The sequence below is a fragment of the Anabrus simplex genome, chromosome 8 (genome assembly GCF_040414725.1).
Source record: "Anabrus simplex isolate iqAnaSimp1 chromosome 8, ASM4041472v1, whole genome shotgun sequence".
Classification (NCBI taxonomy): domain Eukaryota; kingdom Metazoa; phylum Arthropoda; class Insecta; order Orthoptera; family Tettigoniidae; genus Anabrus; species Anabrus simplex.
Genome location: NC_090272.1, coordinates 45,287,053 through 45,307,215, shown reverse-complemented (window position 1 = coordinate 45,307,215; position 20,163 = coordinate 45,287,053). Strand labels below are relative to the sequence as shown.

The following is a 20,163-nucleotide window of genomic DNA, read 5'->3' as shown; positions in this document are numbered from 1 at the left end:
GGGGTATGTAAAGTAGCCTACCATTTGATAAAAGGCCTTCCTTTTAATTATTTATTAATAATTGAATGTATTTTGCTTAATTGTCGATGTTTATGCTCTTTGCAGGCGCGCTCTTCTAGCCTTCCAGTCTACGTTATGTGCGGTCGACCAATGAGAACGCTGTGAGCGGGAATGGGCCTACCTAATCCACTCTACCAACCTTGGCAAATGTCTTTGTTAGTGGCGAAATTAGGGCAGTAATATCTTCTCTTGTCCGCCTCTGTGGTGTAGTGGTTAGTGTGATTAGCTGCCACCCCCGGAGGCCCGGGTTCGATTCCCACCTCAGCCATCCTGGAAGTGGTTTTCCGTGGTTTCCCACTTCTCCTCTAGGCAAATGCCGGGATGGTACCTCACTTAAGGCCACGGCCGCTTCCTTCCCTCTTCCTTGTCCATCCCTTCCAATCTTCCCATCCCCCACCAAGGCCCTGTTCAGCATAGCAGGTGAGCTCGCTTGGGCGAGGTACTGGTCATTCTCCCCAGTTGTATCCCCCGACCCGAGTCTGAAGCTCCAGAACACTGCCCTTGAGGCGGTAAAGGTGGGATCCCTTGCTGAGTCCGAGGGAAAAACCAACCCTGGAGGGTAAGCAGATTAAGAAAGAAAGAAAGAAGAATATTTTCTCTTACATTCAACAGCACTACATGAAAACTAATTCTAATATTAATACAAATCTAGTGAATTATCTAAGAGTGAACAAAAAGAAAGATATCTTATTGAATGTACTACAATACTTAGCAAAATAGCACAATCAGTAAGTATAAGTATAAGTAAATAATGAACGAAGAGCAAATAAATTATGCGTACATAAAGCACACACGCATCACAATAATTACTTCTTTAATTCATTCATTCCAGTAACAGCTGATATAACATTCTGCTTCATTTTCTCCAGGAAAGGACCAGTTTTGAAAAAAGTCAGGGATTTGGATGTTCTGATGCTTTCAGGGAGAGTGTATTTCAATTCAAAGCCAACAATAGTGAAAGAATGAGTGAGACCCTACACGTCTCAACTATCTGAATCAGAAGATTAGACCAAGGGAGGAAAAGCAAGGAGGCATTATAAATAAGCGGAAACAAGGCTATACTCAGCTAGGTATCCAGGTGGTCGCCAATCCACGCTCCACAGTGGGTAGTTCCTGAGGTTCGCATTTTAATAACTTCTTACTGAACTCACGGTACAACCATCGATTTAATCTATCTACCATCAACAGGAGTCTGAAGAAGATCAGCCAATTCCTCTGAAAAAGCAATATTTGTACTGCACCTGCAGAAGCGCACACCTGTGTCCCGACAGTCGTCTGACTGCTACGAAAAGTTACGACGCTCATAAATTTCTTGCCGAGCATACACATGTGACTTATGTGAAGCGCATCCACTTTGTACCGGTCACACTTCCAATGTAAAGTACTGAGAAATGAATCACGAACCAGGCCGTTCGGAAAATATTGACACATTTCCAAATAAAATGCGAAAGAGAACTACAATGCATTTAAATATATAACCACGCATTCATTGTACTTTATTGGCGATTTGGAGATTCTGTCTGTAAGCTTGATGAATGAAGGAACTGTTTCTATATGCAGTTAGCACTATACTCCGCGCTGCTTTAATTCTAAATTGACGTTTTGGCCAATTTGGGCTCTGTCTGGTGGTTATGCGCTGAAACATACACATCGAACCAATCCCAAGCCAGGACGAATAGAAGTACATAGTGTGACGACTTCTGCTGTCTGATATGTTCCTACATTACGCGGCGCTGGTGTAGGTAAACAGGGATCAGCTGTCCCTGAACATGTCATTTTAAATGAGATCTGATGTGAATTAATTCGGAATTTATCGTTTAAATAAATTATTTAAAACCGTGTGTTTATTATTGTTATGTTTCAGGAATGTGCATTCTCTTTGCTGACCGATGACTGTGTTTATGTGCGATCTGTGTTTCGTGCAAATTAAGATTATAATGTTCCTTGTTTTGAAAGTAATATGTGACAAATTCGTAGAAAATATTTTACAATTAGTAATGATTTAATGACATTACTTTTGAAATTGGTTCGTCAGTTTCTTAACGAATATGTCAAACGGGTATGTATGTATAGAGCTATTTCATTAATACACCACGAAATCAAACTCAGTTGCAATTATCAGCTATAACCTATAAAAAAACACATGTTCAACTGTTAGTGTACATGCTGCGTAATATAAACACATTAAAACTCTGCAGGCACCCACATGGTATTACGTACCGGTATGTCATACATATGTAATTCTTACATAAAAAAGTTAAATTATATATTAACATGCTCAAATTAATGAATCTTATCAGCACTTCACCCCATCAGTCAGTTAACTGGACACCTTGGACATTTTCCGGGGATGTATTGCGGTCGTACAAGCTTGCATTTCTTTCCGTACTTCTTTTGTTCGGAAATAAAATCGGCATCGTATGTAATGAAAAATTAATTTTGGTACCAAGTCCTGAGCATGTTCAGTACAGCACCCAAGTCTATAAGAAACAGTAATTGAAGGTAAACTATCCAGACATTCTTGAATTATTTCACCCCATATGCTTCTTGTACACTAATATTTCTCACAACAACTTCCTCTACATGAGAAGACATCAATAATAATTCACTCGATGGATAAATAAGATAGTTGGATGCGTTAAAATATTCGTCTAGACTTGCTGGTTCCTCCTCTGTATAGTTTCGCATAGAACCAATACATGCTGTACAGCCTATCACTTCGCTTGCATCTTTAACAATATACCCACAGAACTGATGAATGACATTAATTTTTGAACTGGTGAAAGGAGCTATTTGTTCATCTTCCCAACTTGATAATGGTGGACCGAGTTAGTTGGCCGTGCGGTTAGGGGCACGCGGCTGTGAGCTTGCATCCAGGAGTTAGTGGGTTCGAATCCCACTGTCGGGAGCCCTGAAGATGGTTTCCCGTGGTTTCCCATTTTCACACCAGGCAAATTCTGGAGCTGTACCTTAATTAAGGCCACGGCCGCTTCCTTCCAACTCCTAGGCCTGTCCTATCCTATCGTTGCTATAAGACCTATCTGTGTCGGTGCGACTTAAAGCACGTAGCAAAAAAAAAAAAAAAAAATGTGGCTGATCAAAGGTAAGCGTGCTGTAATTTTTTTTCCTGAGCTGTACTTGTGATTTTGGCATTCTCTTTGACAACCAGCTTTTGCCATAGTTCTAATCTGACTGAAAAATTATGTTAAGGGCACTATCATTTTAAGGCCACTTTAAGGCAGATGTTGACGTGGGATAGCCTTCGACCACCTTGAGAATAGAGTGGGATCTTTTGGGGGTGAAACAAAATTGACGCTTATCATTCGAATGTTTATTGTAACGCGAATTACAACCCGGGACATTGCAAGTTGTAGGCATATTCACATGCGTTAGTAAATTGAAGCATATGTCAAAGTATACGTCCTACATCTCAAATGCATAATCTTTTTCACTTTTCAGTTCATGAAAAGTTAATGCCAGCTATTTTGAACTTATACAACTGGAGAATGTATAAAACTACTGAAAAAGACCACAAACTGTTTGCACACTTCCACAGTAAGCCGACGAAAAGCGCGCGTACTTGGCCCTTTTATCGACAGCAGCGCTGCAGGTGGCGGAGAACATGTACACCGTGTCTGTTAACATGTGATTCAGAGGGAGTCGTCACACTATTCATTTCTATTCGTCCTGCCCAAGCTACCATTCATATCGACTTATATCGGCACAGTGTGATCTCGAAACCTAGTTGCCACCTCTAATACTGTATTTACATTCACCACGTGGTTAATGTATCTCGCTCAGCGTGTGTGATATTCGGCATGGTTCGCGATCTTTCGCATTTTTCTTCAGTGTTTTCCATATTAGTCTTTATCTCTCTAGTATAGCGTAGTTTACAGTTTAGCATCGCATAAGTTAGTGCAATACAGGTTTAAAAGTTCAGTGTATAAAAAAATGCCTTACCCGTGGTGTAGGGGTAGCGTTCCTGCCTCTTACTCGGAGGCCCCGGGTTCGATTCCCTCCCTGGTCAGGGATTTTTACCTGCATCTGAGGACTGGTTCGAGGTCCACTTAGCCTACGTGATTACAACTGAGGAGCTATCTGACGGTGAGATGGCGGCCCCGGTATGGAAAGCCAAGAATAACGGCCGAGAGGATCCGTCGTGCTGACCACACGACACCTCGTAATCTGCAGGCCTTCGGGCTGAGTAGCGATCGCTTGGTAGGCCATGGCCCTTCGGGGTTGTTGCGCCATGGGGTTTGGTTTCATAAAAATATAGCTGTAGTTTTTATGGTAGAAAGCGACTTTATTGGAAAGTGACTGAGATGAGTGGAGTGTTCTCTTTGTAGGTTATAAGTTTCTAAGATTATGGACACTGAGGTAAGATTCACGCGCATTCGCCTGTCTGGCGGTCTCTTTAGCGTCTGTTAGTTTTTTAATGTGTAGTCAAATAAATGATTTAATTGTATAATCACGCCGTATTTCTTTTTAATTCTAAGAAATGTGAAATAATAATAATAATAATAATAATAATAATAATAATAATAATAATAATAATAATAATAATAATAATAATCGTATGGTCTCAGCTACCGTGCGCAGACATTTCAAGTTGACGCCATCTGGCTGTCTGCTCGTCAATTTCGACGTTCCGTTTTACTCTAGGCCCACTAGATGGCAGACCGAGTAAACCGAAACTCTCTTGGGCGCCTACGGCTGAGATTTAATTAATTTTGTCGGGTAAACACCAAATGTGTCACCAGAAGTCTTTTACATGCCGACATTGTACGACATGGAGTGTCGAATGGACATTTTTTCCGTCCTTCAAAAATCTGACTACCTCTGCCGGGTTTTAACCCGCTATCTTGGGATCCGGAGGCCGACACTCTACCACTGATCCACAGAGGCAGCTTAACAAATGTGAAATATTGTTCCTTTCGTGAAAGTTTTATTGTACAGTACTGAATCGAAATCTCAGCAAACTATTATTGACGCACTTAAGTTGTTAAACTGTCAATCGTTACCTCTCTGTCGAAGGAAGGAAGCTCGCTGAGAGAGCATTAAAAAACTTACCATTTTGTAGCCTTTATTTTAGTTCGTTCGTAATCTGTTTACGCTCCAAGGTCGGTTTTTCCCTCGGACTCAGCGAGGGATCCCCACCTCTACCGCCTCAAGGGCAGTATCCTGGAGCTTCAGACTTTGAGTCGGGGATACAACTGGGGAGAATGACCAGTACCTCGCCCAGGCGGCCTCACCTGCTATGCTGAACAGGGGCCTTGTGGAGAGATGGGAAGATTGGATGGGCCGTGGCCTTAAGTTAGGTACCATCCCGGCATTTGCCTGGAGGAGAAGTGGGAAAACACGGAAAACCACTTCTAGGATGGCTGAGGTGGGAATCGAACCCACCTCTACTCAGTTGACTTCCCGAGGCTGAGTGGACCCCGTTCCAGTCCTCGTACCAATTTAAAAATTTCGTGGCAGAGCCGGGAAACGAACCCGGACCTCCGGGGGTGGCAGCTAATCACGCTAACCACTACACTACAGAGACGGACCCTTTATTTTAGTTCTGATGTATATACGCCTCCCTGAACCCCCCAACCCCGGGTACCTACTGTTTGTTGTCTGTATATTATTTTGCCCCCGCACTTATAATTCCCGATCGCCGCTACTGCTAGCGTCTGTGTTGTGTCTTTCAGTGACCACGTCGACGTTTGTGCCTGAAAAAGAACATTTGCGGCACGCATTGCTTTTCTTATTTAATCAAAAGAAAAAGACTGTGGAAAGTCATCGTTTGCTGGTAGAAACATATGATGAATGTGCTCCGTCGATTAGAACATGTGAGACATGGTTTTGACAATTCAAACGTGGTAAGAACATCATGCTCTGTGTCTGGTGGGACCAGAGTGGTATTGTGTATTATGAACTCTTTGAAGCCCGGCGAAACCGTTAATGCACAACGCTATCGCCAAAAAATGATTAATTTAAATCACGCATTGATCGAAAGACGATCGGGATGGGAGAGAAGGCATGGCAAAGTGATTTTGTTACACGACAATGCACCATCTCACACAGCAAAACCAGTGAAAGACACTTGAAATCGCTTGGATGGGACATCCTTCCGAACCCGCCGTACTGCCCCGACCTGGCACCATCTGACTATCACCTCTTCGCATCAATGGGGCACGCGCTCGCAGAGCAGCACTTGAGCAATTTCGAGGAAGTTGGGAAATGGTTCGACGAATGGTTTGCCGCAAAAGACAAGCAGTTTTTCTGGCATGGTATTCATAACTCACCTAAAAGGTAGGCGAAGTGTGTAGAAGCCGACGGTCAATATTTTCAATAAACAAAAAATGTATTTCCCTTGAAAAGTACGTGTTTTCTTTACGACAAAACCCGGTAAAAAAAGTATGCATACACCTGGTATGTGTAAAATGGTGGTCAAAACTTCGTTGTATTTCCACTGAACTTGACATGTTTAGAACACTCATTACACTCTGTGACTGTTTCTTTTTTTTTTTTTCTTCAAGCACATACACCCTCTAGCCTACTAGTTGGAGGAGCCATTCTCCGTACTGAAAACAACCTTCACGAGAAAATACCAACACAGAAACATTTATGTTATGAATAATTGAGATTTACCCGCAAAGTAAAAAATGTGTACAAGATGAACAGGATACACACACAGAACAGAGATAACTGAATGGATGGCGTATAATATGACAAAAAAATCCTTATGATTTTTTCTTTCCACAAATTGCTTTACGTCGCGCCAACACAGATAGGTCTTATGGCGACGATCGGACAGGAAAGGGCTAGGCGTCGGAAGGAAGCGGCCGTGATCTTCATTAAGGTACAGCCTGGTGAGAAAATGGGAAACCATGGGAAACCATCTGCAGGTAAGCCGACAGTGGGGTTCGAACCCACTATCTCCCGAATACTGGATACTGGCCGCACCTAAGCGACTGCAGCTTCTAATCGATGACTACCCTTTCTCGATATTAATATACTTGAAGCCTTTCCTTTACGGTAATATACTACTTATGAAATTTACCCTTAATTATACGTTTCTACTCATTGTTCGATTAATACCACTATTCTTATTTTCTTCTTAACGATTTTCGATATGGGTAACGTCATAACATAGTATCGATACCATAAATCTATCGAAACAAAATATCGAATATCGATAGAAAAGTGGCGCTATTTACTAATATCGATAATATCGCAACGGCTCTACCTATCACGCCGTATGTATAACACGTCAGATCTAAGACACAGTCCCGTTCGAATTTTTTACTTAAATATTCCAATGAAGCATTTAACGAGATTCGAAACTAGGCCAGATTTAAAAGTCAGCACTTCAGCATTTAAGGTTATTCCCATCTGAAGTACTTAATTAGCAAATGCTACGTAAATGGCGCTGAAAAGTATCCAAACCAGTGTCCTAGAAACAAGTTAAAACACTTGAGGTGTTTTGTAAAATTTGTACTCACTCGGTAGTGTCGACAGTGAAGACGTCAGAGTAGATCTTAAGAAGTTCTCCTCCCACGACGTAGCCGAGTGCTGGACCGATGATGGCCGTCGTGTAGTAGATACCTGTAACAAGAAACAATCAGTACTCCAGTAACTTAGCACACTCATGACAGAGCTGCTTACAAGGAGCGTGTCCGTAGTCTTTATGAGATGGCCGTGGGGTTAAAGGCGCGCAGCTGTGAGCTTGCATTCGGGACATACTGGTTTCGAACCCCACTGTCGGCCGTTCCAAATATCCCTTTCCGTGGTTTCCCGTTTTCACATCAGGCAAACACTGAGGCTGTACCTTAATTAATGCCACAACCACTTTCTTCCCACTCCTTGCCCCTTCCTGTCCCATCGTCTCCTTAAAACATATCTGTGTTAGTGCGACGTAAAATAGATTGTTAAAATAAATAAATAAATAAATAAATAAATAAATAAATAAATAAATAAATAAATAAATAAATAAATAAATAAATAAATAAAACCACCATCTCTTGATTTAGACACACTAAAGAGGACCTTCAAACGCTACAAATTAAATCCAAAGACGCCTTTGGCAGAGACCTCTTCCGAAATAGATAGTGACGAACGAACTAAACAAAGGCGAACAACAGAAAAAACAGTCACGATGTCCCTTGGACGGTGGAACAAAAGCACTTTCACTCACGAAGAATGAGGAAATTCTAGGTTTAACAGGAAACAAAGTTCACTGCCAAATATAGCAAGACTTAACGTGCTCCTTGATGGCCACGGTGAATAAATAATAATAATAATAATAATAATAATAATAATAATAATAATAATAATAATAATAATAATAATAATAATAATAATAATAATAATAATTTCAAAATTAAAACATTACAACACCGTGGTCAAAACAGAATGCCTGTATGCCAGTGAATGCCTGTCCATGAACTACAAGCTGGAGAAGCTAGAGGTCCTGGAAAGAAGAATCCTCAGAAAAATTATGGCAGCTGTCCAAACTGAAAGCGGATGGAAACTTCGGAGTAACAAAGAAGTTTACCAGAAGGTGGAAAGAATCTCAGAGACCATGAAGAAAAGGAAGCTGGCGTTTCTTGGACATCTGTACAGAATTAACGCAAACAGACTTACCAAACAGATATTTGATTACTTCTGGAGAAAAAAGACCACTACAGCATGGATAAAGGAAACGAAGAAGGATATGGAAAGGTTAAGCATCTTGGAAGACCAACTGTTAGAAAGGAATACGTTTAGGAACACTCTGAAGAATTTAGAAGGTGTTCAAGCCGCAGGAAGAACTAGGAAGACCGGAAGAGCCTGGACAGATGAACAACGGAAGCAGGCCAGCGAACACATGAAGGAGTATTGGACACAGAGAAAACTCCGCACGAAGAGAAAGAAATGCAGTTGTAGCGTGATCCTTAGTGGTCCATTCACTTGTAATAATAATAATAATAATAATAATAATAATAATAATAATAATTGTACCGGGCGGTACACCTCTACACCGTTTATTTAAAAGTTGCGCCTGTTGAAACTCCTCTTCTGGAGGAAGGTTGAACTTTATCTATTCTATTAATTCTCTACTTTCTCAGAAGATGTCACTACCTGGAAAATTTTGAGTTTTTGAACTGTGTCACTTTTGATGTGTTTTTGTTTCGCTTGAAGTAAGAAGTGTGAACTTTCTCTTCTAGAGGACACTACTGAAGATCAACAATAGTGCAACCTAGTGCGGAGTCAAAGAACTATTTTGTTGGAGAAAATTTAATTTCAGGAGTTCGTTCTTTGTTAAATTTATTTCTATCATTGTTTAAGTTGGCAATATTTACCCCTTTCTTCCCCTTGCTTTGAATGTATCCAATCACGAATTTCTTCAATGAATTTCTGGCAAATCAGGGGTATCTTCCCCCAACTTGTATCTGTTGCGGGGTCCTACCCAATAAAAACTTTGAGGGAGGGTGTTTTATTTCCCCTAACGCCTAGAATCTTCCGCGAGAGGTTATAAACTGCTGATTTTGGGGTCTCCGGGCCACTTCTGTTCCACCTTTCAGTGTATTAAGTACATAGCAGGAGGCGGGAAGCGCCTCTTTCCTCGGCAGCGATCTACTACCAGGTAATGGCCTATTAATATCTTCTTTTCTTGCTAGGTAGGCAGTTTAACTCTCGCGGCGGGTTCGAAGCGTTTTCCATCATGTAACCTTTTCCTAAAATGTAACTACTCTTTTCTCCTATTCTCTTGTAAAACTACATTATGGGATAGAGAGTGCTAACCTTCTCGAGTTCCCACTCACATCGTCTTGAGGTGAACTTATTTTTCTCAACCAATTCACCCGTAATGTAATGTAAATTGCCATTAAGTCACCTCTGTAGGATGGGATTAGCCCTTGTATTAACGGCCTAGTGCCAAGTAGGTCTTAAGCAAAGTGTATTAGGAGTGCAAGTTCGCCTCCTCTCAAGTTGTATTTTAGAGGTCATGTAATCAACCTTCTTTTCATGTAATAAACCTCTGTAGGTTGGGTATTTTACCCCTGTGAATACGTCCTTAAAGGACAGCTTGAAGGTAGAGTTTGGTGTGGCCTTTGAGAGGCTTAAATTTTAAGAGCGGATCGCTCTTTTGAAAATGGAGTGTCATATGCCTCGTGGAGGCTTTTCTGTGTAATTCGGAGCCAGGGGCTCCTAGGGATGAATGGGGTTTTCTGCCCCTCTGTTAAAACCTGTGTTTGTGGTAAAACTGAGCTGATCGCTGAAGTCAGGGCGTGAAGCCCAAAACCTGTAAATATTGTAACTCCCCTTGTTTTGCTACATTGTACCTGCCATGTCTGTTATTGCTTTGTTTTTGAAAAGAAAATATAACCTAGTTAAATTTTAAAATCTAATTTCTCTTTAGTAGCTTGAGACCTATTCACCACCCAGCACCTTCTTTCATGCTTAACTACCACAAAAACACGGTAACAAGTGGTAGCAGAGCGTGGTTGAATGGGTCTCAATTTTGCCCCTCTTGACGGCTAAACATTGCTTTGATTCGAACTCTAACAATTGTCTCAGTTGCTGGAATTTTTTGAGTTTTTCAAAATTGTTCTGTCATCATGCCCGGCCCTCGCGATGTTCTCCTCCTTAACTATTTGCGCAAAGAGGAGTTGATATATGAGTTAACTATCAGAAACGTTCAATCTGGAGGCACGGTTGCAATAGACACTAACAAGCTTAGAGAGTCCCTTGATTTGCCCATTTCCATCCCCAATTTGGGAGAGAAAGAAATTGATGACTCTCTTTCCACGATTGTCGAGAATATTACTGGGCTAGCATCTGTAGTCAGCTTTTTTGATGAAAACGATCCGTCTCCTAATCAAATTAAGCGTGTGCAAGGCAGGCTATATCACTTTTCAAATAGAGTTAATGATCTGTTGTCTCTGAAGGTGAATGACGTTCAGAGGAAGCAAGCTAATACGCTCCTTGAAACTATCTCTGAATTGTCTAGTAAAGTCACTCAATTGTTAACTGGGGAAGTTCCTCCCAAATCTGATCAGCCCACCGTTGTGAATGTAAGTAGTGAGGAAGAACCTGCTAAGGGAGAAGGCAATAGGATAACCGTTGCTGCTCAAACTATCTCTGCCCCATTGGACAACGAGTCTGAACGCCGCACATCGTTGAACAATGTACGTGCTGAATTAACTTCCTTGCCATTGAAACCTTTACCTACTATGTCGCCCGGGTTTAGCAGCTTGCCTCATCCATTGGCAATGTTGCTAAGAGGTATCTCTAAGTTTTCTGTCAACACCACCAGTGAAGTAATTTCATTTTTAAGATTTCTAGTGGAATTTCAGGATCACGCCCTTGTGTTTTCTCTTTCCCCTTGTCAGATTTTGCAAATGATCTATCCGTATGCTATTGGTGTTCTCTCAGATAAAATAGTAAGAGCCATTGCTGAACAGTCATCTATTGAAGATTTTCACGCACACTTGCTTGCAAATTTCATTCCTGCCCGCGCGAGGTCATCTCTGATTCAGAAATACTATTATCGAGTACAGAGGTTGGATGAAAACTTGGCTGATTTCATACAGGACATTAAGTTTTATACTAGGGTGTTTGCCCTTCATTTTCCTGAAGATCAAATTGTACAGGCTATTGTAGAGGGAATTTCACCTCCCTATAGGTCATATTTGTGTTTCGCGGTGTGCCCGCAAACTTTCTCTGAACTTGAAGCATTGGCCGTTTCAGCGGAAGGAGTTAGATACGCCGATTCTTTGCGTGTCGCGAAAGAACCCCCGCCTTCCTTTAGTAACACTCGGCCTCCACCTCGCCGACCAGTCAATCCCCGTAAATGTTATGCTTGCGGGTCGCCTGACCATCTGCGGAATAAGTGTCCTCTGATCAAATCAAGTGGGACAAGGAATGGAGCAGGGTCATCACAAGGCTGTTTTAAGTGTGGGGCCTTCTCACATATCGCCAAGAATTGCCCAAACTCAAATAGCACCCCCTCCTGCTCTGGTGCAAATTCCACCCATGCCAATAATAAAAAGTGACTAGCGGCTTCGGCTGAGTCGACTAATTCTGCTTTCCAAGGCTCAGCCCCGGGCAAAAGGGTCGAGAATTCAGGGAATGAGCAATCTTCAAATTCTTTTTTTGAATGCCCCAGAGAGTGTCTTAGGATTGCGGCGGATACCCCCGCACCGGTTCCTTTTCTTAGGATTGAGTTGAATAACGAGCCTATAACAGCTCTCTTAGATTCAGGCAGCGTTTGTTCCATTATTTCGGCTGATTGGTATTCTAAATTGAAATCTGTTTGTAAACTCCCCTGACTATGTCTCTTCTCCTGTTCAATACGTTTCGGCTAATTCTTCTCCATTAGAAATTCTAGGTTCCTTACTGGTCAAAATTCGTATTTTTAAATTTACCTGGAAAATTAAACTGTTTGTGGCTAAGCACTTGTCTTGCCCCATCATATTGGGAGCTGACTTTATTTCTCACACTGGTCTTGTGCTCGATCTCCGGTCTAGGTCGTGCACATTCAAATTTGCTTCTAGTTATAAAATCCCACTATTAAAGTGTAATTCTGTATCATGTTCATCTATTTCGCCTACCCAGGATGAGATGTTGTTAGACCTTAGACATCTACCTGAGGAGCAGGCTGATAGTATTCGCAAACTGTGTCAGTCGTTTCCCGAGGTGTTCTCTGATACTCTTGGTGTTACTGACCTTATTGAATACAAAATTGAGGTCACGGATTCGATTCCTGTTCGTTTTCCACCGTATAGGCTATCTCCACCTAAAATGAAGGCTCTGAAAGAAATCATCGATCAGATGTTGAAGGATGGTATTATTAGGCCCTCTAAGTCAGCGTATTCTTCGCCTATTTTTCTAGTCCCGAAACCCCAAGGAGGCTTCAGGCCTGTCATTGATTACAGGGCTCTCAATCGGAAGGTGGTGTTACAATCTGTGCCCCTTCCCGACCTTCATTCTTGTTTTTCATGGTTTCGTAAGGCCAAGTTCTTCACTATCTTGGACTTGAATCAGGCCTATAATCAAATTCCCCTTGCCGAAGAGTCTAAACACCTTACAGCGTTTGCCACGGACTGGAATTTATACGAATACAACCGCGTGCCTTTCGGGCTCCCCACGGGGGCAGATGTGCTCACTAGGCTACTAGATAGGGTCTTTTCCGACATCAAATTTGAGTACTTATATCACTACTTAGATGATGTCGTCGTATTTTCAGAGACCTTTGAAGAACATCTGGATCATCTGCGAGAAGTTCTCGATCGCCTTCGTAAGGCTGGGTTAACTGTTAAGTTGTCCAAGGTTGCCTTTGCTAAGCCCTCTATGTCATTCCTAGGGCATATTGTGTCACCCGATGGAGTAGCAGTCGATCATTCTAGAACACAGGCCATCCGTGATTTTAAACCTCCCAAGGACATCAAAGGTATCGCCAGGTTCATTGGTATGGTGAATTTCTTCAGGAAGTTCATTCCTAACTTTGCTAATAGAGCGGCGCCCTTAAACCTTCTTCGTAGGAAAGGCATCAAATTCGAGTGGGGACCTTCTCAACAAGCCGCTTTTGAAGATCTGAAATTAGCTCTCTGTAATGCCCCTGTTCTTGCTATGCCTGATTTCTCGAAGAAATTCATCGTCCAAACCGACGCATCGTCGTCAGCAGTAGCTGCAGTTCTTCTTCAAGAGACTGAACTAGGGAGGCGACCCATCGCCTATGCGTCTAGGACATTGTCAGCTCAAGAAGCAAAGTACTCCATATATGAGCTTGAAGGTTTGGCAGTCTTATTCGCCTTAGAAAAGTTCCGTCTCTATCTGGAACACGTCAAATTCGATCTGGAGACAGATAATCAAGCCTTAAGCTGGGTCTTAGGTAGGCCGCGTCGTACAGGTCGTATAGCCCGTTGGGCCATCCGTATTTCCGCCTTCCAATTCGATGTCAGGCATATCAGAGGTACCGAAAATGTTGTTGCTGATGGACTCAGCCGTATGTTTCATAACGACGTCGAAACCCACGAACCGGTCGATAGTTCATCACCTTCTGAGTCCATACTATCTGGTGTTAATGCCATCTTAACAGATGCTCCCATGCTTTTTAGGGATATTGAAAAATACCAACGTGAAGATCCGACGCTGGCTCCTATAATGGAAACCCTTTCTTCTGGGGAACAAGCTGTCCCTTATGTTCTGAGGAATGGTGTTCTATGTTGCCCTTCGAGGCATGATAAGTTGATGAAAGTTGTTGTTCCAGCGGTTCTTGTACCTATGATCTTCAAATACTATCATGAGACCCCATTGGGGGGGCACCTGGGTATCTTTAAAACTCGTGAAAAGATTCGTGAAATGTTCATCTGGAAAGGTATGGACGGTGAAATTCGGGAACTTGTAAAAGCTTGTAAATCTTGTTTGATCAGTAAACCCACCATGTCCACTAAAGTAGGCCTTTTGTCTTCTCATCAAGCGTCGCGCCCCATGGAACGCCTGTATATCGATTATGTGGGACCCTTCCCCCAGTCAAAGGGTAATGCCAACAAGTTTATCTTTGTATGCGTAGATGGTTTTACCAGATTTTCTTGGTTATTTCCGACTAAGCTGGCTACCGCTCAGTCCACCATTACTTGCCTAAATTCTATTTTCGCTTCTTTTGGTCCGTGCCAATACATTGTATCTGATAATGCTAAAGCTTTTACATCAAATCTGTTTCGTAAATTCTGTTTTGACTTGTCCATCTCTCATGTAACTACTTCTGCTTATTACCCGCAACCATCTCTGGCTGAACGAGTTAACCGTAATCTCAGGTCCGCTCTCATTGCTTATCATCATGAAGACCCCTCCAGGTGGGACACGTCCCTGCATTGGTTAGCTTTTGCTTTGAATTCGGCGGTTCATGAATCTCACAAGTTTACTCCAGCTTCTTTGATGTTCAAGTTTGTTCCCAACTCGCCGCTCTCTAACCTCTGGTCTCTGAGTGACATTCTGCCCGAGACAATAGATCCGGACAACATCAAAGATCTTTGGAAGAAGGCTAAAGCCAATCTTAAAGTGTCTCATGAAAAGGTTAGGGAAAGGTATGATCGTGGACGGAGACCCACCCCTTTGAAGGTAGGTGACCAGGTTATGGTCAAAAATTTTGTTCCCGCGGGCAAGCTTGCCCCCAGATTTCATGGGCCTTGTATCATTCTCGATTTCCTTACGCCGGTTACTTTATTGTTAAGTAATCCAGCCACCGAGAGGATATTTAGAGTTCACCTGTCCCAGGTGAAACCGGTGTAATTTCTGTGTTAACTTGCTTCATATTATTTTGAAAGGATATGAAGGTTATATTTTTTTTTTTTGAGTTTCACTCTTAAGGCTTTCTGCTCCTTCTATTATTTTTTTAAGTATTTTTGTACACCTCCCTCGATTTGTTAAACTGCCATTCTGTCCTTACCACGGCCATTACCACGCTCCCGTCTCCTGCTATACACACTGTGGCTTGAAAATATTTAATGCAATGGATATCTACACGCCGCTGGCCCCTCCACCTCTCCATAATGCCTGTACCCTCAATGAAGACGATGGTCCAACACAATTCTGCCGCCTAGCTTTAATGTTTCAGTGCCCCCGCAGCCGCGCAGCGCCGTGCAACAACTGGGGAGGGGGATGGGCCCCCTCCTCTCCAGCGATGACGACATGTGCACGGCGAACCGGAGCTCTCCTCCCGGCCAAGGCTGATGTGCGGCGCACGACCTACTACATGCCCGCAGCCTGTATCTGTTCACCGCGGGCGCGGCGTACTTCAACACCTCTGCTCCCCTCATAGTGCGGGCGAGCGGTATCTCAGGGTACTTAAGGGGTCCGAGCGGCCTCCGTTGGACGCAAGCTGCAACGGCCGGTTTGGCCATCCGACTCAATCTACATCAACTATATGGACTGTCACCCTAAGCAATAACTACTCTTGGGAATTCAGCAACAATATTTGGTGGACATTGCAAAACTTTTCATCACTTTTAAGCATTAAAAGTTTATCTTCAGAAATTCAAATTCTACAAACCTAAAGACTTTCATTCACCTGCAACAACAAAATTTTGGAACTGAATTAAGAAATTTCTCAAAAACTTCTGCAAGTTATCTTAATATCAACATCAAAACTTGGAACTTATTTTCAAACAAACGTTTATGTTCTTCTGTGTTACCCCTTGGAGGAACTTTTGGGGGGGGAGGTCTGTACCGGGCGGTACACCTCTACACCGTTTATTTAAAAGTTGCGCCTGTTGAAACTCCTCTTCTGGAGGAAGGTTGAACTTTATCTATTCTATTAATTCTCTACTTTCTCAGAAGATGTCACTACCTGGAAAATTTTGAGTTTTTGAACTGTGTCACTTTTGATGTGTTTTTGTTTCGCTTGAAGTAAGAAGTGTGAACTTTCTCTTCTAGAGGACACTACTGAAGATCAACAATAGTGCAACCTAGTGCGGAGTCAAAGAACTATTTTGTTGGAGAAAATTTAATTTCAGGAGTTCGTTCTTTGTTAAATTTATTTCTATCATTGTTTAAGTTGGCAATATTTACCCCTTTCTTCCCCTTGCTTTGAATGTATCCAATCACGAATTTCTTCAATGAATTTCTGGCAAATCAGGGGTATCTTCCCCCAACTTGTATCTGTTGCGGGGTCCTACCCAATAAAAACTTTGAGGGAGGGTGTTTTATTTCCCCTAACGCCTAGAATCTTCCGCGAGAGGTTATAAACTGCTGATTTTGGGGTCTCCGGGCCACTTCTGTTCCACCTTTCAGTGTATTAAGTACATAGCAGGAGGCGGGAAGCGCCTCTTTCCTCGGCAGCGATCTACTACCAGGTAATGGCCTATTAATATCTTCTTTTCTTGCTAGGTAGGCAGTTTAACTCTCGCGGCGGGTTCGAAGCGTTTTCCATCATGTAACCTTTTCCTAAAATGTAACTACTCTTTTCTCCTATTCTCTTGTAAAACTACATTATGGGATAGAGAGTGCTAACCTTCTCGAGCTCCCACTCACATCGTCTTGAGGTGAACTTATTTTTCTCAACCAATTCACCCGTAATGTAATGTAAATTGCCATTAAGTCACCTCTGTAGGATGGGATTAGCCCTTGTATTAACGGCCTAGTGCCAAGTAGGTCTTAAGCAAAGTGTATTAGGAGTGCAAGTTCGCCTCCTCTCAAGTTGTATTTTAGAGGTCATGTAATCAACCTTCTTTTCATGTAATAAACCTCTGTAGGTTGGGTATTTTACCCCTGTGAATAAGTCCTTAAAGGACAGCTTGAAGGTAGAGTTTGGTGTGGCCTTTGAGAGGCTTAAATTTTAAGAGCGGATCGCTCTTTTGAAAATGGAGTGTCATATGCCTCGTGGAGGCTTTTCTGTGTAATTCGGAGCCAGGGGCTCCTAGGGATGAATGGGGTTTTCTGCCCCTCTGTTAAAACCTGTGTTTGTGGTAAAACTGAGCTGATCGCTGAAGTCAGGGCGTGAAGCCCAAAACCTGTAAATATTGTAACTCCCCTTGTTTTGCTACATTGTACCTGCCATGTCTGTTATTGCTTTGTTTTTGAAAAGAAAATATAACCTAGTTAAATTTTAAAATCTAATTTCTCTTTAGTAGCTTGAGACCTATTCACCACCCAGCACCTTCTTTCATGCTTAACTACCACAAAAACACGGTAACAATAATAATAATAATAATAATAATATATTCAAATACAAGGGCTAATGGCTGGAACCCAATATAACCTCGTCTGATGAACTCTCTCCGAACGAATGAATCGTCACAGACTCGCGACCATCTGCTCACTCACTCGAGATGGGCGTAAAACCGACTCACTCAAGACTGACTCAGTCCGTATATTTTTAACAATCTGTTTTACGTCGCACCGACACAGATAGGTCTTATGGAGACGATGGGATAGGAAAGGGCTAGGAATGGGAAGGAAGCGACCGTGGCCTTAATTAATGTACAGCCTGAACATGGAAAACCATCTTCAGGACTGCCGACAGTGGGGTTCGAACCCGCTATCTCATGGATGCAAGCTCACAGCTGCGCGTCCCTAGCCGCACGGTCAGCTCTCTCGGTGACTCTGTCTCGTCTTGTTCGCTCTTTGTATAGGCGGGCAGAAGATTGTCGTAGTTTCCACTTCCAGATTATTCTGAGTTTCCAGATGCTAATAAGGTGGTGCAACTGGGCAACCATATTCTCTTAACACCAATCAGAAGGGAAACTTGGAAACATGAAGATATTATACAAAGAAAGAGAAGGGACATGAAGGGCGTAAATATGAAGGACTCCCTAGATTTCTCAAACCTAACACCGTCGGGTTCGGAAAAGAACAAGAACTGGCCAAGGAAGGCCGGACAGAAAATGTGAAAGTGAGGAGCATGCCAAATATAAGTGGATGCAATGCCAGACTCGGCTGGGGTTCCCGTGGATACCAGTCCACGCTCGCAAGGTGACAGCCTCTCGGTCACCTTTTAGTCGCCATCCACGACAGAAAGGAGATACCGTGGATGTATTTCATCACCCTCACGCACAGTGGGTCCATCTTGACTGGGCCCGCTGTCTCTCACGTCAGTGGTTGAATTCATGAACGCTATTCTATTCCTCAATCCAGCACTAAAATCGTTGGTTGAGCCGGGGTTCGATCACCTAAACTACGGGCAAGAGGCAGAGATGCCAACCTTACACAACGGAGTTGGCTCTAAAAATGTATAGGACCATTGGCAAAGGAACTGTGTGACTTGCTTGATGTGCTGGAGAGATGGTCAGAATCTTAAATGGCAACAGCAAATTAAACAAAAAAAACGCGAGAAAAGTTACATTATAACCACGGACATATAGTAAATAGACAGGCAGCGCTCTATTTCGTAGTAATGGTGCCAGTGAAGCCGGAGGATTGCGGCCGCCGCCATCTTCCGTCACTACAGATCCACTCTAAACATGAACGTTACTGCGTTACGTGCAGTTTTGGTGTATGTTGTTTTATGCACATTTCACATCAATTTTTCGGCAAACTACTATGTGGCAGAATGGTGAATACCTGCGAGTGCCTGAGTGTAGCTTTTCCTATTCACGAAGAAAGAGGAAGGTAAAAACAGGAGTTTCAATACACCGGTAAGTGGCGTACATGTGCTCATGGGTTTTCCAGTCAGTAATGTAATTAAATTTACTATTGAATATGTAGGAGACAGATCACTTCCTTCCGATGCGTATTTGTTGGAGCGAGGCATATTATTATTATTATTATTATTATGTTACTACAACACTTGGTTATTTTGGTTTGTTTTGGTTATGTTAGTAACTGAATAATAGTGTTCTCGGTCTCTTCTATTCTTGAAAGATATCTTGTAAGAATGGCAAAATTACAGTTAAAATTAGAGCGGAAGGATTAGTAAGCTTGCATAAATCGAAATAGATGTTAGGATTATTATCATATAATATTACTGAATGCTAGTCAATTCTCTACAATACTTGCTGCCAGAAGGACACGACCTGTCTTTTTCAGTCTCGATAGAAACTGGAAAGACCGAAGCTGTATATACATGGGGACAGCCGCTGTCGCAGTAAAAACAGTTTGAGAATGTCTGTCACGCTGCCAGCTCTCTAGGACAGCTTGACAACGATAGCCTGACAGCAAGGACCATCGCTGTCATATCGTACAACTGTGGCGGTGAACAAGAAATGGACCTATAAGCAGTGCTAGGTTTTGAGGAGACAATGAGTGAGAACTTTATGTTTATATTCTTCCAATTAACAATCACATCCAAGAATAAAAATATCTTGAATATTGTTTCAGTAACAAGTAAAGAAAGCAACGGGAAACTACCTCACTCCTCATTTCCCTAGTACGCCTCTTCAGTGATGCCTAGTCCATCTATGACAGCTGATGGCAGAGCTGTTGAGGATCCCACCAGCGGAATCGCTGACGGACTGAACATACAGCAGTACTCTATCAGGTTATGTGAAATGCGAGTAATGAATATAATGTTATTAGTACATATATGTTTATACATTATTATTTTTCTCCAGATCTACAGTTTTTTCTACCTTGATGATCCTTAATAGAGAAAAATAACATTGCCCAACCTAGGTATATTCCTTCAACTTCGTATAC

The 20,163-nt window shown here is 42.3% G+C and overlaps 1 protein-coding gene across 1 annotated transcript in view; it reads right to left on the bottom strand.

The window, feature by feature from the left end:
• Oatp26F (Organic anion transporting polypeptide 26F) overlaps positions 1 to 20,163 on the bottom strand; it is a 717,049-nt gene that overhangs the window by 166,533 nt on the left and 530,353 nt on the right. Inside the window, exon 6 of the mRNA XM_068228964.1 lies at positions 7,551 to 7,653. Within this exon, the coding sequence (XP_068085065.1) occupies positions 7,551 to 7,653 (103 nt within the window). The remainder of the gene's footprint in view (positions 1 to 7,550; positions 7,654 to 20,163) is intronic.